Genomic DNA, 22,787 nt, shown 5'->3' on the forward strand with positions numbered 1-22,787 from the left:
GTAGGTGGGTGTGTTCATGTGTGTACAGGTCACTGCAGAGGCCATAGGAGAGTTCCAGATCCCCTGGGGCTGCCTGATGTGGCTGCCAGACACACCTCGGGTCCTTCTGGAAGAGCAGCAAGTGCTATTTACCACTGAGCCATCTCTCCAGGTTTGAAAATCTTTTTAAGCAATGTCTCAGTTTATAGAATGGGCTGTCATCACTGGCAATTCTTCTACCTCAACCTGAGTGACTCCAAACAATTTTTGCAGGATTGCATATGTATATATACAAAAACATTTTAAAGATAAAGACTGGGTATCATAGCTCACATCTATAATCCCAGCCCCTGGGAAGCTGAGGCAGGAGTGCCTCAAATTTGAGGTAAGGGTGGGCCACAGAGCAAGTGAATACTAGTAGCAAGCCAGGTCTACACCTTTAAAAAAAAAAAAAAAAAAAAAGGAAGAAGAAGGAGAGGAAGCAGCCAGACATGGCTCAGCAGTTACGAGCACACATTGCTCCTCCAGAAGACCTGAGTTCAAGTCCCAGCACTCACGGCAGGTGACTCACAACCACCTGTAATTCCAGCTCTCTCTGGCCTCTGCATTCATGTATGCAGACATGCATGGTTTAAAAATAATAAAAATAAAATCTTAAAAAAATAAGTTTTATCTTGCATGTAAAAAATAAAGGTCAATGAAAATTAACTTTTTAAAATAGAAATTTACTCATCACTTGCAATACCTGGAGACATTTGGGGTGGTCACAAAGGAAGGTGAGGAAGGACCAGGTCACACAAGTAGTAAAGAATGGATTGATTTTTTTCAACAAAATAGTGCCCCTCCCCCAAGATGTGGCTGAGAAATAGGGGTGAAAGGTGAATCTGGCAAAGATTGGGCCTGGGTTTGTTTCTTGTATTAGCTGGAGGCACAAAGCGAAGGATTTTGTTATCTGCGTTTAGTAAGGGGCAAAATGACACTGGTTCTTTCCACTGTGGACCGAGCCCTGACAGCTTTAGGAAACAGTGATCAGAGCAGGAAGAAGCCACACCTCACATGAGGAGGTGGCCTGATGGTTTGTTCTCCAAAGGAGCTTCTTGGAGGAGAGAGGGAAACCAAGGGAACTGAGGAGAGATTGCCCCTGATGGCAGTCCATGTGTTTCCCACACTGTTCCATTTCCTGCAGGTCTCATGGTGGCAACAACGGTTTGGTTCACAATTCCCAATCCAAGGGCAGAGAGGGCTGGCAATGAAGTGGAGTTGGGGAAGCCATGAGTTCTTGCCAAGGCTGGAGAGCCTGGAATGAGTCTTAGGCTACTGAAGGTCCTTGGGATAGAGCCCCGGAGGCTGGAGAGTCCGGGGCCCAGAAAGGAGAGCAAGGCTCAGTCCACCGGGAGTGCAAGCCCAACACCCTTAGGACTCCTCACCCTCAGTGGACACCAGCCCCAGAAAGTGTCAGCGGCTGCTCACCATCACACAAGAGGATGGAAACTGAATTTGGACTGGTAAAGGAAGCACTGTCTTCTCAGGCACTAGCCATCTTCCCTCCTGGGGGCAGCTGACGTGAGGAGCTGGGGCCTGACTGAGAGCTCTTCCCAGCCAGAAGAACAAGGAGGCTACGCTGTGACCACGGCAGGGCCAGGCAGCCCAAGCGAGGGGATCTCTTCTCACTAACCAAGTTCCATGAATAAATAACATGAATTAAATAGAGGAGGCACCAAGAACAGGCAGAGGCACCACCTGCCAGTTTCTTGCCCCTTCACACACATTAGTACACACACTAGTCCACATACACACACATGCATACATACTACAGACGCGCACGCACACACATACACACGCACCAAGCATCAGATGGGATGAACCAGGGATGGCTGCCCTGCCCTAGGAGTCTTTATGAGGGGCAGCCTGACTTGGGGGTGGTCAGTCATGGTCTACCACTGTTGCAGGGTGCAGAGGAGCAGAGGCCATGGAGGCATGAGCTGTGGAGGGTGGAGGAGGCCGCTGAGGACTCTGGCACCTGTAGAGAGACAATGAGATGGACCAAAGGAGAGATTAGGGAAACCAGAGAACAGAAATTAAAGCCTCTCCTCTCCCCCTCCCCTCCCCCTCCCCATGGTCTCTTCGGTTGCCACTCAGACCCTCTTCAGCCTTGACCAATCCACACAGTCCCATTTCCTCAGTCCAGGGCCCACTCTGACCACGGTTGTACTAACCAGGATCTTGACTTTCGCACTTTAGACGTGGAAGGTCTTTCCAGAAAGCTGTCCAGTCTCATGAGCCTCTCCATGTGTAGTACCCGTGGGTCTTGTTCTTGATCATGAGAAAATTCCATCTCAAAGATAGCCGGTGGGGATACATCCAATTCCAAAAACATGATATTTTCAGCCTGTGGTAAAATAATGCATCAGATGTGAGCAGCAAAGTATCTTCCAGGTACTGGGTCTAAGTATCACAAAAAGTTTGGGGGGGATACTATAGAAGAAATCTAAGGGGGGGGGGTTCTTCCTCCTCTCTAGCCAGTATAGCCTGTATAGCTCCTGAATAAAGATACAAACCTGATACAGCTTTATTAATGAGCTGTAATCCTATATTGCCGAGTTCTGAGCTAATTCCAGCCATAGGCCCTGTGTTTCTTGCCAACTGAGTCTTGCTCTGTTTGCTCTGCTCTGTCTGTGTCCTCAAGGTGTTTTTCTCTTGACCACATACTTCACTTGGTCCATCCTGCCTCATGGCCACCTCCTTCTTCCCTTGTCTTTTCCTTCTCCTCCTGGTCCCTACCTGAGAGACACACACCCCTATCTCAGGTTCTACCTTCCTCTCCTGTCCAGTAACAGCCTCCAGCCTTTTTTTTTTTTATTATATATAAGTACACTGTAGCTGTCTTCAGACACCAGAATAGGGTGTCAGATCTCTTTACGGATGGTTGTGAGCCACCATGTGGATGCTGGGATTTGAACTCATGACCTTTGGAAGAACAGTCGGTGCTCTTACCTGCTGAGCCATCTCTCCAGCCCCATCCAGCCTTTTATTATCCAACTATAAATTACTGGAGACACATTGGTCAATACAATGCCCATGACCAGACTGCAACCTATCTTGGGGCACAGAACTTAGCATCTGAATGAATACACAGCACACAAGACCAACCCCAACAGATACTAAGAAGCACATGCCTGTAAGCATCCCTCTCCTTGGGTCTCTCTCCCTTCCTGGTTTCTACTTCCCAGCTTCTTACCCTGTATCTGGGATGGGACCCCATTGCCATGGCAACCCGAGCATACTGGCTGATAGGTCTCTTGTAGCCCACTGCAGAAGTTGGACGCTTCTTCATTTGGCTGTTATTCCTGTAGGGAAATGGCATATTAGAAGGAATTTATTGTTGGTTTAGTGGACTTTTACCTGTTTTGAGATGGGGTCTCATGTAACCCAGGAAGGCCTGGAATTTATATAGCTGAGGATGATCCTAAGCTCCCACCTCAACTGCCAAATGCTAGGATTATAGTCCTAAAACACCACACTGGAATAGGAGCGTGAAACCCAAAATAAATGGCATTATTAGGAACTATTACCCAGGTAGCTGGGAGGCCCTGTGTACTCCAGGCTCTACAATTTTCTTGTTCTAATACAACCTTACAACTGGTGTCATATAAGGAATCAACATATCTTAACTGTCTTATGACTCTAATTTTTCTCTCTTACAATAAAAGGGCTAATTGAATGCTGGGATAAGGAGCTGAGGTTAATCCCCAGAGCCGATGTGCAGTGATTTGAATGAGAAAGTTGCGGTGGGGGCCCACGCCTGTAATCCCAGCACTCTGGGAGGCAGAGGCAGGCGGATTTCTGAGTTCCAGAACAGCCAGGGATATACAGAGAAACCCTGTCTCAAAAAACAAAAACAAAAGAGAGAGGCTCATATATTTGAATGCTTGGTCACCAGGAAGTAGCACTATTTGAAAGGATCAGGAGGGGTGGCCTTGTTGTATGTCAGAAGTAGAACACTCAGCTGCTTCTCTAGCACCTGGTCTGCTGCTTGCCACCATGCTGACAATGGACTAAACCTCTGAAACTGTAAGCCAGCTGCAATTAAATGCTTTCTTTTATAAGAGTTATTGTGGTCATGGTGTCTCTTCAAAGCAATAAAACACGGACTAAGATACTATGTAAAAATAAAAAGGCAAAGTATGGTCTCACACACACTCATAACCCTCGTTCTAGAAACACAAAGACAGGAAGACCCCAACCAGTAAGTCCTGCCTAATTGGTAAGCTCTGGTCAGGTGAGGGGCTCCGTCTCAAACAAAAGGCGCATGGTGCTTAGGAATGACACCTGAGGTTATCCTTTTATCTCCACAGGATGTGCACACATGTCATGTGTACTCCAGCATACATGCACACACATGTGCACTCACGTGTGCACACACACAACATTGATTATTGATGATCTGCTTTTCCATGGCATTTGAAAGAGTTAAATCAATAAAATGGTTAAACTAGGCCAGATATGGGGCAGTGCATGCTTTTGATCCCAGCAGGAAAATGAGTTCAAGGTCATCTTCAGCTACAGAGTCAGTTCAAGATCAATCTGGGCTATATGACATCTTGTCTAAAACAACCCAAAAAGGTGAGAAGCAATAAAAAGAAAGAGAGCTGCGGATGTGCCCAGTGCTAGAATACTTCCTGCCACGTTCAAGACCTTAGGTGCAACCTCGAGCACAACAAAAGCAAAGCAGAAGACAGACAAACAGACAGAGAAATGGAAACTGCCAGCACTCGCCTGTTGAGACAGTACCTGTGTAAACGCTAGACAGAGTAATAACTGCTATAGTCCCAGAAGATCTTCAGAGATTGCTGACCAGTTAGTCTAGTTTAATTGGTGAGCTCCATGTTTAGAAATAGGCCCTGTCTCAAAAGATAAGGTAAGGGCTGCCTTAGGGTTAAGAGCACTAGCTGCTCTACCAGAGGACTGGGTTCGATGCCCAGCACCCACATAATGGCTCACAACCATCTGCAACCACAGTTCCAAAGGATCTGATGCCGTCTTCTGGCCAATGCACAAATACGGTACACAGGCATATGTGTAGTCAGAACACTCAAATACGCAAAAAATAAAATAAAAGATTTAAAAAACAAGGCAGCTGAGTGTGATGGTGCCCTTTTTTTTTTTTTTTTTTTTTGGTTTTTTGGATTTGTTTTTTTCCGAGACAGGGTTTCTCTGTATAGCCCTGGCTGTCCTGGAACTCGTAGACCAGGCTGGCCTTGAACTCAGAAATCCACCTGCCCGGCTCAAGTGTGGCTTTCTATGTTCATGCCTGGTGTCCTCAGAGACCAGAAAAGGATATTTAACCCCCTGGAATTGGAATCAGACAGCTGACATGAACCAGGGTCATCTGCAAGAGCCTAAGTGCTTGGACAGTGCGGTTCTACCTTTGTAGTTGTTTTGTCTTACTGTGTGACCCTGACTGGCCTGGGAAAGATAAACCAAGCTGACTTGGAACTCACATCTGCCTGTTTCTACCTCCTGAGTGCTGGAATTAAGAGTGTGCACCATCACGCCGGGCAGTGGTGGCGCACTCCTATAATCCCAGCACTCTGGGAGGCAAAGGCAAGTAGATTTCTGAGTTCGAGACCAGCCTGGTCTACAGAGTGAGTTTCAGGGCTATACAGAGAAACCCTGTCTCAAAAACAAACAACAACAACAACAAAAAAAAAAAAACCAAAAAAACAAAAAACAGAAACAAAACCACACTCATACATACTTATTAATTAATTAATATTAATTAAGCTGGACAGTGGTGTGGCACACATCTTTAATTCCAGCACTTGGGAGGCAGGTGAATCTCTGAGCTTAAGGCCAGCCTGGTCTACAAAGCGAGAGCAACAAAGAATTCAATAGGTGGCACGGGAAGGCAGAAGGTGGGAGGAGCCTCAGCAAGGCCCAGGCAAGACATTCTGTTCTCGCATAAAACAGAAGCCCCAAAGCTGCAGCAGGAACGAGAAGTTACACTCAGTGCAGGGTGTGTGTGTGTGTGTGTGTGTGTGTGTGCACATAGATAGAGACCAGAGGTAGATACTGAATATTTTCCTCAGTCACTCTCCAGGCTGGCTAGTTTTGTCAACTTGACTCCACCTAGAGTCACTGGAGAGTAGGGAACCACAATTGAGAAAACGCCTCATCAGCCAGGCAGTGGTGGCACACGCCTTTAATCCCAGCACTTGGGAAGCACAGGCAGATTTCTGAGTTCGAGGCCAGCCTGGTCTACAAAGTGAGTTCCAGGACAGCCAGGGCTACACAGAATAACCCTGTCTCACCGCCCCCAGCCCCCCAAAAAAAAGATCGGGCCATCGGCATGCCTATAGGTCACTTTCTTAATTAGTGATTAATGAAGGGATCACCCAACCCATTGTGGGCGGTGCCATCCCTAGGCTGGTGGTCCTGGGTTCTGTAAGAAAGCGCACTGAGTGAGCATGAGGAGCAAGCCAGTAAGCAGCCCTCTCCATGGCCTCTGCATCAGCCCCTCCCACCAGGTTCCTGTCAGGACTTCCTTCAGTGATGAACTGTTATCTGGAAGTGTAAGCTGAAATAAATCCTTTCCTCCCTAACTAGCCTTTTGTTCCCAGGGGCTACAGGAAGCCAGAAGGCTAGTTTCCAGAGAGGCAGCTGTAGTGACAGTCTTGCACACAGGTAGAACCGCATCATCACCCCACAGAGAAGAAAGCAGGAACATCAGGAAAGTAATTTATCAATGAGAAGGAACACTCCACATCTCTTTGAATTTTCTACCACGCTCCTAAGTATAGATGAAACAGGCTTAGAAAAGCCAAGTGCCTTTTATATCATACAATTAGCAACCCCCAAAATCAGAACCTTCCCAAGTACTCTGTGACTCTGAACTGTCTCTCAGGAGTGCATGTGGGACATGCAGGGGCCAGAGAGAGAGCCTTTGAAAACTCAGGCTCTGGGAATGGGACAGAGGGACAGGGCTAGGTGGCAGAGCAGCGGGTCAGTGGGAACTGGCAGTCCGACCCAATAAGGCTGCCAGGGTTATTCTGGGTGGCATGCGTGGGGAAGACGGGGCTGGGGGAAGGGAGTCTGTAACTGGGACAGCAGTCATCCATCCACTCCTTTGCTGCCCAGGCCTACTTTCAGGATTGATCCCTGTGTAGTAAACAGGCCATGGCTGACAGCTCAGGGCTGGGGCGCAGCTCTGCAGTCCATACCTCCAAAAGACCCAGGATGACAGAAAATAGGTTCAACAGATCCTAGGACCCCCCCCCCAAAAACTGTCTAACATCATATTTTTCTCTTTAATATTAAAACCCTACCCCCTGGGCTGGGGCTGTAGCTCGGCTGGTAGAATACGTGTTTAGCATGGACAAAGTTCTAGGTACCACTCTCAGGACAACATACAGACACCAGGCAGGACACAGACTCCTGTAACACCAGCACTCAGGACAGGCTGGGAACTACATGAAAACCTGGCTTTAAATTTGGTAGAAGAGGGTCTGGAGAGGAGACTGTGGTGAAGGACCCAGGTTCGAGTCTCAGCACCCGCATGGGAGCTCATAACAATCTGCAACTTCACTTCCCACGAATCCAACGCTGTCTTTCCAGCCTCTGGACAGTTGGCACACAAGTGGTACTGACATTCGTGCAGGCAAAATGCCCATATAAATAAAATAATTAACCAAATGGAAATAACCTCGAGCTCCATCTCAAGGGTGGGCACTGTTCTTGTTGTCAGTTGTTTCTAGTCACTCTCTTTTCTCTTAAAGATTTAAATTGTGTATGTGTGTGTGTGTATGTGTGTGTATGTGTGCATATGTATGTATGCATGTATCTAAATTTAAAAAGTCAACATCTAAACAAAAGCAGCAGAGAACGGCACTTGCTGGGGACAGACATAGCCCCTTCTTTGGCATCTTTATCACTATGATGGCTTGACAAATGTTTGTGGATTGGTTCCTCATGGCGGGGTCTAGGCAGTGGAGTCTGGGCAGCAGGGTCTCACACACTGATACATATCCCAACACTGGGGAGGCAGAGGATCAGGAATTCAAGGTCAACCTTAGCTACATGCTACATTCAGGGCCTGCCAGGGCAGTAGAATGAGAGGCTAACTTAAATGAATGAATAAATAAATAGCAGAAGTTTCTCGAAGTAGAACGGGGTAGCATGTGCCTGTAGTGCCAGCTGTTTGAGGAGCTAAGGGAGGAGAATCCTTTGATGCCAGGAGTTTGGGACCAGCCTGAGCAATACACTAAAACTGATCTTTAAAAAAAAAAAAGTCAAGGGGGCTGGAGAGATGGCTCGGCGGTTAAGAGCACCGACTGCTCTTCCAGAGGTCCTGAGTTCAAATCCCAGCAACCACATGGTGGCTCACAACCATCCGTAACAAGATCCAACGCTCCACGCTCCCTCTTCTGGAGTGTCTGAAGACAGCTACAATGTACTTACATATAATAAATAAATAAATCTTTAAAAAAAAAAAAAGCAAAGTCAAACCAAACCATTTCTCATGTGGCAAAGTAGACACTAAATTTCAGAATTTATATATATATATATGTGTGTGTGTGTGTGTGTATGTATATATATATATATATATATATATATATACATATTTATATATACACATATATAAATTACATTTAATTTATCTTAATTTATGCATTGTATGTGCACCCATGAGTACAAATGTGACGCATATGTGTTAAGGCGCTCATGTTGAGATCAGGAGAATTTGCGCCAGTTGGTTTTCTCTTTCCATCATGTGGGTCCCATGAAAACTCATGTCCTTGGATTGAGCAGCAAGTGTCTTTGCCTGCTGAGCCATCTCATCAGACACCAAATTCAAAATGTTTTCCATCCAAGTCCAGTGTCCTTCAACTGTACCGTGATGATTTTGCAGAGAATCCTAACAACTGTGCTTGCAGAGGACAAAGTGCTAAAGTCACAATATAACTTCATAGACTATAAGCTAGGTGCTATGGGGACTTTGCCAAAGAAGAAACTTTGTCTATAAATGTATTAAAATACAAGGTTTTTTGGCAGGGAGGGGTGAATTGAACCCAGGCCCTCAAACGTGCTAGCTAAGATAGAGTTTAACCTCTATCCCTAAAAGCAAAACAAAGGAGAAGTTAAGCAAGCAGGCATGCTCACAAACTGGCATAATCCGGAAAAACTTGTTTTCAAGGCAACTTTAACCAAAACTATGAAGGCAAAAGAGACAAAAAGAAGAAAACACTTCCCAAATAAGCTGACACAGTCGTGTCCAAACATCGTCCCACAGTAACAATGACTCCTTGCTTGGGAGAGGGCCCTGGGCAGGGTGATTCTTGTGGTTGTAGTCAAGGGAGGGTTGCTGCTTCTAACAAAAGCCTTTTCCTAAGGGACGGCATAGCCTTAGGTAATTTGTTTCAAACAATGTCTCTCCACTCTGTGCAGTCTTCAGTGCTCTCATCCCAGAATATCCCAGGCCACAGCAAATCAAAACAGCCCACAACTTGAACAATGCTCTAATGGTGAGAGACAGGGCTTTTGTATCTTCAGTCCCGCTTGAGTCGTGTTTGGTGAGTTGTGGGACATGTCTGGGAGGGAAAGGAGGGAGGGTCCTTCCACAGCCTCAGATTCCAGAGCGTCCCCATCTCACCAAAACCTGTGTTCAAGGCCTTCCCCGCCCCCAGGTTCCAGTTGTGAAAGCAGAATTCATGGGGACAGATGTAGTCAGGGAGATGGGAGGTGGCTACCACTCCCCTTTGCCACTAGCCCACCCTCTGGGCTTCTCTGTGGATGTATAGTCACAGCTGGGATTTGGAGGAGGAACTGTTGCTTTCTTTATTCTAACACCAACGGCTTTCAAAATTAAAAAGAAACAAGGAATGGGGTCTGGGAAGGCAGCTTGGTGTTAAGAACACTGGCCCCTGCTCCTCCAGAGGGCCTAGATTTGAGTCCTAGCACCAACACAGTGGCTCACAGGGGACCCTGTACCTTCGTCTGCCTTTTGTGGTATATGTGGGGAAAGTATATGATGAACAGACATACAGACATACAGACATATGCGTATGTTTCATACGCATAAAACATAAAATTAAATTAAACTAAAAGAAATGTTTTAAGAATTGCCTCAATTGGATGGAGTTGCACATTCCTACAATCCCAGTCCTGGGAAGCCTGAGACAGAGAGGAGCAAGGCTAGCCTGGGCTACATAGTGAGAGGCAGGAGGATCAGGAGTTCAAGGTCAGCCTCAACGACAAAAAAAGGGCAAAAGGAGATATTGCTCAGACAGGTACAACCTGCCTTCAAGAGTGCCTCACTCAAACACACACACACACACACACACACACACACCACATAAAGGCAAACTAAAGAGCTAGAAGTTTCAGAGGAATGACTAGCTTTCAGGTTTTCTTTTCTTTTCTTTCTTTTTTTTTTTTTTCTTTTTCTGTTTTTCGAGACAGGATTTCTCTGTGTAGCCCTGGCTGTCCTGGAACTCACTCTGTAGATCAGGCTGGCCTCGAATTCAGAAATCCACCTGCCTCTGTCTCCCAAGCCAGCCTGAACTACACAGTGAATTTCAGGCCATCCTTGGCTACATTGCATGACTCTTGTCTCAAGGAAAAAGAAACAAAAACAAATATCCCTTCTCAATTCCAGATTAAACAGGCATTTACATGTAATAAGGATCTCAGGGCCAGGAGCAAGGAACATCCATAAATTATGTAATTGGGGAACTGGAAAAATGCATATAACCTATATAATAGAATTCTCCCACCATGAAACTTCCTAAAAAATAACCATTGTATGTGGTAACAGAAGACAATGTTTTGTTTTGGTTTTTTGCTTTGCTTTGCTTTCTTTTGTGATAGGATCTCTATACACAGCCCTGGGGTGGCCTGTACTTGGCTAAGTAGACCAAGCTGGACTCAAACTCACAGAAATCTTGCCTCTGCTTCCCCAGGGTTGGGATTAAAAGCGTACACTACCACACCTGTCCCAAAAGGTGGTTTTTTAAAGAGCAAAGTGCCAACACTGAAAAGCCATTATTCCTAAATTTAGATTTGGTCCAGCTGAGTGAGGCACTCCGTCCGCTTTGAATATTCCACCTCGTTCTACGCATCTACCAGCAGAGGGCGCTGCATGCCCAGCTAACTGATGCGGCTGCGCCTCGGGACTCGGAGCGCTCCAGAGCAGAAACAGGTGGAATTGCTGAATCACCCAGCTGAGAAGCTAGACAGACTGCATCCGGCCTCTATGGTGCCCAGGCGTGACACTTCTCAGTCTTTCCCTCCGGGAACGACAAGCTCAGAAATGTCTGACTTACCTTCTGCCTGTGTTCTTACACAGCAGAGATGGGCAAATATAACAACTGTTGCTACTTCTGGCAACCAACAAAAGGACACACGTGTATCCACCAGAAGTAACCAGCCATTACTCTGGGGTCTGAAGCGCTTCCCATCACAAGCCCCTCCCCTTACAGGCTCCTTTCACATCCAGACACCTCCTTCACGGAGACCCATACAGGTTAGATCCTGGCAAAGCTCATTCTCCACGTGCACCTCTTTTTTTTTTGGGGGGGGGGCTTTTTTGAGACAGGGTTTCTCTGTGTAGCCCTGGCTGTCCTGGAGCTCACTTTGTAGACCAGGCTGGCCTCGAACTCAGAAATCCACCTGTCTCTGCCTCCCAAGTGCTGGGATTAAAGGCGTGCGCCACCACCACCCGGCCCATGTGCACCTCTTAATCCACTCCCCATGCCCCAAATGTTTCTGCCTGTCTCTCTGAAGCTGGGTCTCATGGCCCTCACCACTGGCGACCCCGGAGAGGCCTGCCAGGCCCTAGGTGCGGACAAATGGCCCAAGGACTCACACTCCAGCTGGCACCAGTGGCTGGAACTTCCACTGCTCCTCCTCGCAGTCCAGGAAAAGCCGGTTCATGATCTTGTTCTTCTCCTCAGGGGGGATGAAGTTCTCAATGATGAGGTACCTGGCAGGGTACAAGGCAGAAATGGAGGGAGGGAGGGAGGGAGGGAGGGAGGGAGAGATCTCATCACAGAGGAACAGAGAGGCGGGGAGAACAAGGGTGGAAGGGACCAGCGCCACTGCACACAATAATGGAACTTGAAGACCACGGCTTCTAATGCAAAGACTGGGCCCAGGGCCCTGAGGGTTATCGTCCACTAGCACTCTGTGTGCACTCCACCAGGAGGACGGGGGGCATCAAGCTAGGCTGAGGAAATACAACACCTTAAGAGCTGGCCTATCTCCTGTGCTCCAGGTTCAGTGAGAGACCCAGTCTCCAAAATAATAATAATAATAATAATAATATGCATGTATAGCTACATACCCTTAGGCCCAAAACACCAAAGACATACAAACTGGATAGCCTTCACCTGTTAACCCAGTAACTGGGAAGCTGAGGCAGGAGGGATAGCTAAAAGTTTCAAGACAGCTTGAGCTACAGAGTAGGGACCCATCTTAAAAAAAAAAACAGAAATGCAAACAAAGGAGGGGGAAACATGTAAGTGGGCGCATAGTTATAATATGGCTTTCAGGAGCATCTCTTACAGAGGCCCCGAGGAACTGGGGGAGCCTGTGGGGACCCAGACCCAGAGGAGGAGCCAGCCCTACTTGAGCTTGAGTTCCCGGGTCTGCTCATTCTGCGCCTCCTCCAGGTCCTGCCGCACTCGGATGTACTCCTCGTGTTGGTCCTGGATCTCAGCCTTCACCGCCTGCAGCTTGGCGTAGAGCTGTACGTGCACAAGTGTGGCTCAGAGGTGTTCAGACGAGCCCCAGTCACCCCGCCTGGGCCTCCCGCGCTGAGGCTGGGGATCCTGCTCTGAACTCAGAGTGACTGCCCATCCCTACTAGTCAGGAGGATGGGCTATCTCAAGGGTTGCCATTGACCTCCTGTGTTTCAGTCCTTCCCACCCACTGAAACCCACCAAGATCTGTCTGTCTGTCTGTCTGTCTGTCTCTCTCTCTCTCTCTCAGTATCCCGGGGTATTTCAAACTGAAAGAGAACTGAGGGAATGCTAGCCAGATATCCTCTTTCTATAGCTGTGACCTTTCTAAAAGGTCACAACTGATTAAAAAAGAGTAGAGCCAGGCCGGATGGTGGTGAGGATGGTGGTGGCTCACACCTTTAATCCCAGTACTTGAGAGGCAGAAGCAGGCGGGTATCTTGAGTTTGAGGCCAGCCTTATCTACAGAGTGAGATCTAGGACAGCCAGGGCTACATGAAGAAACTAGTCTCAATTCGAAAAACCAAAATAAAGTAAAATAAATAAGCATGGAGCGATGTCTCATTTTGGAAATCCACGGAGAACCGAGTTGGCAGTTGAATGAGCTGCGAAGGTAACCCGCTCAAATGTAAGGACATGAGAGCCAGTAATGGCTTTCCTGTTTCCCCCCTAACTGCTGACTGCTATACTAATAACCGCTAAAAGGACTGGCCCTGGCCAGCTCTGAGTGACCACAACAGCAACCCTGGGGCCTCCTGGGGCTCCTCCCTGAGTCCACACTGGAATTTTCTACCCTAGATCTTTATCTCAGGTCACAAATTTCCACGACTTTTGCAGGATCCGGGTGGCCAGATTCTTGACCCTTGGAGTGGTGTGGAGACCGGTTCTTCCTCCCAGGACATAAATCTCCTTAGCCTCATCACATTCCCTGACCTAGCGACCAAAACTGTGATTCACTGGTGACTCCCAAAGTAGAGAAGTTAGCCAGGATCGTGAGGATGACCGCGCTGTGCCCCACCCCACAGCCCAAGAAGTACAGCTCAGGGGTAGAGCAGTGGGGAGGGGCCTTTGAGGCACACCCTCTTTGGGCCCGCGACTCTTGGGCAGCGACCTGTTTACCCTGCCGGGCATCTTACCTTCTTGAGCTTCTTGGTTTTAACTTCCACCTCCTGCTGCAGGGACGAGTAGGTACCTCGTAACTCCATGGTCTCCTCATCTCGGAGCAGCATCTCCTGCTGCATTTCCCGCTCGCGGCGTTTCTAGGGCGAGGCAGGGTAAGGGGGATCACACGAGAAAACCACGCCCACTGGAGGAGGGCTGCCAGAGCTCAGGGGCTGGCTCAATCGGCTGTGGTAGTGCCTGACTTTACAAGGGACACAAACCCCTTTTCTCAGGTCCTGTGAATACAACTTCTTCAGGTGTGGCCCTGTGTGCATGGAGGCCCCAGCCCTAAGTGCTGGCATACCGTGGGGACATTACCTGTAGCATTATAGTTGATTGGTAACTAACTTGACTTAGGAAACAGCCACACAGTTGGCAATGAACTCTCATCTGTGTGCACGGCCCAGGAGTCTTGTGAAGGCTAACGACTTCAGAAGCTACCACTTCCTCTCGCCCAGAGACACCCCGAGCTGGTACACCCAGGGAATCCAAGCGACCTAGCTTGGGTACAGCAGTATAATTCCAGGAGTCCCAGTTCATCAGGGCTTACACTCCCAGCCTACCCAACACACGACCCCAAGACCATATGTCTCGGAACCGAAGCCCAGCAGCCTTACCTGTTCCGCAATCTCCTGTCGCTTCAGTTCCAACATCTTCTGTTGCTCGTTGGTGTGATCCATGATGTTCCGCCCTCCAATGAGTAGCTTGCTTTCCATGGCCTGGAACGGTCATGGGGTGGGGTGGGGGTGGGGTCAGAGACGGGACTGGCAAAGGCCCGTACCATCTCAATTTTGGACTTTTTGTTTGTTGGTTACAGGGTCTCCTGTAACTCAGACTAACCTTAAACCTTATCTGCAGTGGAGGACAGCAGTGCTAGGATTCTAAGCGTGTTCAGCATATAGCTTTAATTGGTCTGGTTGTTTTGTTGTTTTGTTTGGGGTTTTGATTTTTGGTTTTGGTTTTGTTTGAATCAGGGTTTCTCTGTGTAACAGCACTGGCTGTCCTGGAACCCAGGCTGGCCTTAAATTCACAGAGATAGGCCTGCCTCGGTCTCCCTAGTGCTAGGATTAAAGGTGAATACTACCACATACAGCCCTTTACTTTGTTTTTTGAGAAAGGATCTCACTGTGTAATGTTGGCTAGCCTGGTACTTACACTGGAGGCTGGAACTACACGGATATATCATGCCTATTGACAGTTTAATATTCTCAGCCCAACTGTGGTAAGTTGTGGTAACCCACCTTTAACCCCAACATTCAGAAGGCAGAGGCAGGTGGATCTCTGTGTTAAGATCAGCCTAGTCTAAAGAGCAAGTTCCAGGACAGCCAGGGCCTCACAGAGAAACCCTGTCTTGGAGAATAAGAGTCGAGAAAGAGTGAGGTGTGTGTGTGTGTGTGTGTGTGTGTGTTCTTCCTTCCCTCCATCCCTTTTATGTAACCAAGGAAAACCTTCTGACTTTTCTGCTTCCACTCCATAAATCTACTCCACGCAGGACCGCAGAGCAGAGACTCCGATCCTTTTCCCGTTGATCCTTTTAGGAGAAGGCATAAGGCCTATCCAGTGGCCCTGTAGCCCGCAGTGGGAATGGAGTTTTCCCCTCCAACCCCAGAGCTGGAGCACAAAGCTTCCATTGTGGACAGGATCCTTAAGGATGAGAAGAAGAGAGAAGCCCTTTGGGAACGGAAGGCACCTGATCTCTGCTATGGAGACCAGGGAGCGGCTGGGTCACCATGCCTGTGAGGAGGTGGGTGGCAATCTATTCCTGGCAGCCAAGCCCCAGATGGCATGGCAGGAGGAGAAATGGCGGTCACCCGGCAGCCCAGCCCTGTACTGAGTAGTTCCTGACTCAGGAAGACAGCTCATCACTGGGGCAGCAGGAAACTTGGTCTAATCTTGGGCTGCTGAGGAAATCCGAACCCAAGGGAGAGATTCCACAGCAACAGGGGACAAAATGAAGCCCCAGAGGCTGCATCAGCTTTAGACACCACCTAAAAGTCTCGGCTCTGCCCACTAAGCGGGAGGCCCCGCCAGGCACCACCATGGTTCCCGCATCTGCAGTATTAGGACACCGATTCATTTCTGGATACCTCACAGGCACAGGCAGCACAATGTCAGGTGCTAAATGGAGCCCTCAACATAGTGAACACCTCAGCTAGGACACTGTTCATCTCCCCACATAACAAATGGAGAGAGGGGGAGGGGACAGAGGGAGGAAGGATAACTAGTCCTGGACCACCAGTGAGAAAATAACAGCTTCGTGGAGAGCTCCTTGCTGTGTGAAGCCCCCACCCCATCAGCGCCTTTAACGGGGGCTTCCGAAACCCAATGCTGACACAAAAAATTTGATTTGTACAAAGTGTGACGGCCTGAAATGCTCTGTCACTGTCCGGAGGAAGAGGGCACTTTCCTCGGGCAGCCAACTGCCCTCTGATTTCATCGATGGCCTCTTGGAAGGTTGACATCACCTTGAGCCACTGGAAGAAACTGGCTGCCTCCCCACTGGAATTTGTCCCAGTGGAACCAGCTGGCATGTCTGAGGGCTCTCAGAGCTGGGGGTGCTGCCAGGCTGGGGTGGGGGGGGATGGGCAGCCCCCTTCGAGCATCACGTCATTGGGAACGGAGCAGGACAGGGGTTAAAGGATGCTGTGGGGCGGTCGGAGGCTGGCTTGTGCAGTAAGGCAGTGGACGGCTGGAGTGGCTGGAGTCTCACATGTGGTCACAAAGACAAAGGAGAGAGCAAGAGGCCGTGGGAGGGGGTCCTTGATGTACACCATGGCCCTCTGAACCCCCTGGATGGCTGTCTTTCCATCTAGCCAGCCCATCGCTGTGTCACAGAATTAACTCCTCTCAGTTCAGAGTTACAACTTATAGAACCCTCCATTTTGGTGCCCTGGGCGGCTTGCCGCAGCACGGCTTTGGGCTTACCCCGATGAAAGGCCAGACCCCGATGAAAGGCCAGTCACCACCAAATGCTTCTCAGAGCGGTTTACACCAGTCTCCTCTGTCCTCACTGATCCCCACTGACCTCACTAAAATCCTCAAGGCTAGCCTGGACCACCCATCAGCTTTTACAATCCCAGCTTCCTCTTCTGTCCATCTGAGTCTCCAAAAACACAAGTCCAAACAACGTCTCCCTCCCCGGCTCAGATTATCCAATAGGCCTCTCCTCCCCACAGGAGGACAGCTGACACTGTCTTCTCCTCATTCCACAGCTTCCTGGAAAACCACTGCTCATCTGGAAAGACCCAGCAGGAACAGCTTAGGAAAATTCCTTCGATCCCTGCAGAGCTGCCTGTTCAGACCTCCTCCATAACCAGGGCGCACTCTACCATTTCCCCATGAGGACCATTCCCCTGCCTCATCCCGTTAGCTCCATGAAGGCAGAACTCATGCCTCCCTCATACATCAGCGTCACAGCACAGTCCCTGACCGAAGGCAGCGCCCAGTGAGTATTTGAGGAATGGTACCGTGTCCTTGGGCTCTTCCCAAGGCAGGTCCCGAGCCTTTTTACTGGACTCCATGCCAGCTTCTTTCATCCACCAACTCATGTTCCCTGTCGTGGGGTATCAGCAACAGGGAAACCCAGCAACAAGGTGGGAGGGGTGTGACGAGAGCCCGGTGCAGGCAACCGAGCACCCTAACCCCTGGACAGCAAGTCTTCAGAGGGCCTGCATTCGGTCCAGTTTCAGTATCTGGCACATTGTCTATTCCAGGCTCGAATCTTTATGTTTCCCTCAGCATTTTATGTAACTCTAGCATCCTTTACTTTGGCACGAAGCAAAAAGACAATACTTCTCAAATTTTGCCGCATATCGGAATCTCCTGGGAAAGTAACAGGCCACCCAGACTCTGCATCTGGGTCTGCGGACATGACTTTGTGGGTAAAAGGCTTGCTGTGTAAGCACAATAAACCTGAGTTTAGTTCAGCAGTGCTAAGAGGGGTGATGGAGACAGAAAGGGCCCTGTGACCTGCTGGCCAGTCGATCTAGGTTCACTGACATCTAGGTTCGCTGACAGACCTTGTCTGAAACAATAAGGTGGGAAGTTAGTAATGTCGGCTTACACACACACACACACACACACCTTCATTTTCCTAAGTCCCCAGATGACTTAAATGTCCCTCTGCTGAGGACTTTAGAAAATGGGACCAACGACAGGACAAGCAACATGTTTTCAGTAAAAGAAGATTGCGCCTGACCTCTCAAGAGTTCTTTCAAACTGGGACAGAATTACTGCAGCACCTGGGAAGCCAGCAGCCAGAACTCGAGATGTTAAAACGCCTGTGAGAAGGTCATACCTACATCAGTGGCCATTCAACACTGCATGGGGACGTGGGAGATGGGGAAGGACACTCAGTGTGGGAAAATGCCCAAGTGAGACGGCAGAACTGATCTGTTAGAAACTCTTCAAGGAAGCTGGGGGGAAGGGGGGGCACCCCTTTAATCCCAGCCCTCGGTAGGCCGATTCGGGGAGATCTCTGTGAGGTCCAGGCCAGCCAAGGCTACACAGAGAAACTCTTAAAAAACAAACAAACAAACAAACAAACAAACAAACAAAAAACACAAAGGGCTGGAGAAATGGCTCAAAAGGTCCTGAGTTCAGTTCCCAGCAACCACATGGTGGCTCACAGCCATCTGTAACTGGATTTTTTGTTTTTGTTTTTGTTTTTGTTTTTGTTTTTCAAGACAGCATTTCTCTGTGTAGCCCTGGCTGTCCTGGAACTCACTCTGTAGACCAGGCTGGCCTTGAACTCAGAAATCCACCTGCCTCTGCCTCCCAGAGTTCTGGGATTACAGGCGTGCGCCACCACTGCCCAGCTGTTACTGGATTCTAATGCTCCTCTTCTGGTGGGTCTGAAGACAGGGACAGAGTACTCATATATACATAAAATAAATAAATTAATTTTAAAAAACTGTACAAGAAAGCATGTACTGATTAAATGTTCAGTTTCACAGATACCCTCAAATCATTCTAGGTCATAAGGAACAATGTGAGCTGATTAAAAAAATAAATAAAGGCAGGTAGGCAAGCTTCTGTTACAGATTCCCATTTGATGGGAAAGTAATCCTAGCTCTGCTCATTAAATGATAGCTGTGAGCCAGAATAGGACAGGGGAGGGAAGGGAGGGCTTCTCTACTGCTCCCAGAAGACCGCAGCTTAATATGCTGCCACAGCCGAAAATCCTACAGTGGTGACTAAGGACCTTCGTGAAGGCTTTTTGGAAACAAAATGAATTATCCCCTTGCAGATCTGGCAATGATGCAGCCAGATCTGGAGTACTGTGTACGGTTCCATTCCGAATCTCCAGAGACTCAAAGGAGACATGAGAGCCAGAGAAGAGCGGCAAGGACCTCCCCACAGCTACTCTCAGAGGCGGAAAAATAGGGTTCTTCAGGCTGCAAAGACAAAGAAGGTTAAGAGGCTAGGCCCAGAGGTGATACAATCAAAAACAGTGGTAAGGAGGAAGCGCCGTTCAACCCTAGAACAGAGACCAAGAGTACGTGTGGGATTTCAAAAGAAGCCGGTTTCAGGACACCCAAAGGAAAGATGGCCTGAGTGGTGAGTGTGGCAGGCCTATAGACCCCAGCACTTGAGAGGAGGGAGAAGGAAGATGGAGAGTTCAAGGCCAGCTTGGGCTACAGGAGACCCAGCCTCAAAAACGGATGATTGAGGGGCTGGAGCCATGGCTCAGTGCTTAAGAGCATTTCCTGCTCTTGTAACAGACGCAAGCCTGGTTTCCAGCACCCAGGTCAGGTGGCTCACAAATGTCTGTAAGTTCAGCTCTTACATTAGTAAGAGGACTAATGTCCCCTTCTGGATTCCGGAGCTTATACTTCTGCACACACACACACACACACACACACACACACACACACACACACACATTTATGTAGAGTCTCACTGGCTGGTCCAGAACTCACTAAGTAGATCAGGACGACTTCAAGCTCACAGATATTAACCTGACTCTTCCTTCCAATACTGGAATTAAATCAAAGGTGTATGTCATCATGCCTGGCTGCAAACAATTTTATCACAGTAACATTAGCATGAAATATTATCATTGAAAATTTGTTATAATGGTAGATTTAAAAGTGAGCCTCCTCATTGAATTAATTTAATAAACAGGGGTTTTTTCCCGCCTCAAGATAGCATTAGGACTGAATGTGGTCCAGGCTGACCTCCAACTGTATTTGTAGCTGAGGATGGCTCAGAACACCTGACTTTTCTGCCTGTCTTCCGTGTGCTGAGATTATAGGCATGGCCCTCCCTCCGTGCCTGGCTTCCCTTTTACCTGATATTCTCCAGGCTGACCTCACCAAGGCTCGCTCTCTCCTCTCCCAACCAGTCTTACGAGCTGCTTGGGGAAGCTGGTGGCACACGCCTGTAATCCCAGCACTCTGGGAGGCAGAGGCAGGCAGATTTCTGAGTTCGAGGCCACCCTGGTCTACAGAGTGAGTTCCAGGGCAGCCAGGGCTACACAGAGAAACCCTGTCTCAGAAAAAAAAAAAGCCAAAAAAACACACACAAAAAAAAACCACACACACACACACACACACACACAAAAACAAAACAAAAACAAAAAGAGCTGCTTGGGGATAGTTTTGTTTGTTTGTTTACTTTTATTTTTATTTTTATTTTTTTAAGATATGGTTTCTCTGTGTAGCCCTGGTTGCCTTAGAACTCACTCAGTAAACCAGGCTGGCCTCAAACTCACAGAGATCTGCCTGGCTCTGCCTCTCAAGTACTGGGATTAAAGATGTGCACTACCACTGCCCCGCTTTTATTTTGTTTTTGAGATAGTCTTCTGTGTAGGAGACTGACCTGGAACTTGCTGTATAGACTAGGCTCTCCATGAACTCTGTGATCTTTCTGCCATTCAGGCATGTTCCAGTGATGCCCAGCTGGGGTGACTGTTGAGTGAACATGTGGACCTGTGATATATAGTAGAACTGTTTATCCAGCCTCCACCTTCCCCTGGTTCCTATATCTAGGCTCACATTCTCCTTATCCAAAGGCGAAATATTACCTGGCTACATTTCCCATCTGCACATTATCAGACAGAATACGAGCGGGCAATCAGGCATCAACCACGATTATATGAGTCCCCAAGATCCCAGCCACTCGCCCACAGTCACCATGGCGTGAGTCTCAGCCTGCTTCCTGTAAGGGCTTCCTGGACCTAGAACTGCTTCAAGAGACCTTGAACTCCCCCTTGCTGGCCGGTCCTCCATTAACATCTCCTAGATGGTGACTGTACAGGCTGGTTTTGTGTGTCAACTTGACACAGGCTGGAGTTATCAGAGAGAAAGGAGCTTTAGTTGGGGAAGTGCCTCCATGAGATTCAGCTGTAGGGCATTTTCTCAATTAGTGATTAAGTGGGGAGGGCCCCTTGTGGGTGGTACCATCTCTGGGCTGGTGCTCTTGGGTTCTATAAGAGAGCAGGCTGAGCAAGCCAGGGGAAGCAAGCCAGTAAGAAACATCCCTCCATGGCCTCTGCATCAGCTCCTGCTTCCTGACCTGCTTGAGTTCCAGTCCTGACTTCCTTTGGTGATCAACAGCAATGTGGAAGTGTAAGCTCAATAAACCCTTTCCTCCCCAACTTGTTTCTTGGTCATGATGTTGTGCAGGAATAGAAACCCTGACTAAGACAGTGACTAACTACCCATTTCCACCCCATTCTATTTATTCAGCATCCCTCAGCTGCTCCTGCCCAGCCCAAATGACCACTGAATCTGCATTATCCCTTTCTTGCTAAGTAAGTCTTTCACACTTACCCAAACCCTCAGTGTCTGCCAGGATTGGCAGACAAGACCAGCCTTGTGTTGGGAGAGGGGGCTGATCCTGGTTTTAAATCAAGATTGGGGTCCAGGGGCAAAGTCTCAGCCCATGCTATTTGACTCCCACACTCTGAAATATGTCACACATCAGCTTCTTTGTTTTTTGTTTCTTTTTCTGTTCTAAGGCTAGCACACTCATCTCCTTTGCCTTAGAGATCTCTCTCCTTAGCCATCACCTGTAGAAAGCAGAGGGAAAAGGAGCCTCTAACCCTCGTCCAGTTCAAGCTGGGTGCATGGGGCAGAGGGGCTGCCAATCGGGGTGCTGGTTTTGTGTTTCAACTTGGCACAGGCTGAAGTTATCACAGAGATAGGAGCTTCAGATGGGGAAGGAAATACCTCCATGAGATCCAGCTGTGGGGCATTTCCTCAATTAGTGATCAAGGGGGGAGGGCCCCTTGTAGGTGGTGCCATCCCTGGGCTGGTAGTCCTGGGTTCTATAAGAGAGCAGGCTGAGAAAGCCAGGGGAAGCAAGCCAGTAAGTAATATCCCTCCATGGCCTCTGCATCAGCTCCTGCTTCCTGACCTGCTTGAGTTCCAGTCCTGACTTCCTTTAGTGATGAACAGTTGTGTGGAAATGTGAGCGGAATAAACCCTTTCCTCCCCAACTTGCTTCTTAGTCATGATGTTTGTGCAGGAATAGAAACCCTGACTAAGATATGGTCCTAAGGAAAAGTTCCCTGGAGTACCAGCTGCATTGGTCAGTGCTTCCTTTTCAATCTCTCAGGGGAAGGGTGTGGGTAGGCAGGACCTGGGGACAGCACTGTTTGCCTCTCTGGATGTTAAATAGGTTCAGCGTGAGTAAACGGCCGTGGGATAGAGCAGATCTGGTTGGGAGCTCCAGGGTACCATGGTCTGAGTCTTGAGAGAGAGAAACTGAACACAATGACCAAGCAGGCACTGGGAGTCATTACCTCAGACCTCCATGTATTCGAGACAGGACGTGAAGGCCCAGGAACACAGCTCTCCAAGCTTGGTGTCTCCTGACTAAGAAATCTGTGTGCATAACTCCTGTAATATTAACTCCGCACTTTCCGAGTAATTTCCCAATTTGATTAGGGCTCCACTTCGGGGT

At 48.5% G+C, this 22,787-nt stretch overlaps 1 protein-coding gene across 1 annotated transcript in view; it reads right to left on the minus strand.

The window, feature by feature from the left end:
• Positions 1–683: 683 nt before the first annotated feature.
• The window catches only part of Kif3c (kinesin family member 3C), a 38,016-nt gene continuing 15,912 nt past the window's right edge, over positions 684–22,787 (minus strand). Inside the window, exons 2-8 of the mRNA XM_052186208.1 lie at positions 14,495–14,596; positions 13,853–13,975; positions 12,604–12,722; positions 11,843–11,959; positions 3,218–3,326; positions 2,196–2,368; positions 684–1,999 (exon numbers count right to left, since the gene is read on the minus strand). Coding sequence (XP_052042168.1) covers positions 1,903–1,999; positions 2,196–2,368; positions 3,218–3,326; positions 11,843–11,959; positions 12,604–12,722; positions 13,853–13,975; positions 14,495–14,596 — 840 coding nt within the window. The 3' untranslated portion in view covers positions 684–1,902. The remainder of the gene's footprint in view (positions 2,000–2,195; positions 2,369–3,217; positions 3,327–11,842; positions 11,960–12,603; positions 12,723–13,852; positions 13,976–14,494; positions 14,597–22,787) is intronic.

The sequence above is a fragment of the Apodemus sylvaticus genome, chromosome 6, assembly GCF_947179515.1.
Source record: "Apodemus sylvaticus chromosome 6, mApoSyl1.1, whole genome shotgun sequence".
Lineage (NCBI taxonomy): Eukaryota > Metazoa > Chordata > Mammalia > Rodentia > Muridae > Apodemus > Apodemus sylvaticus.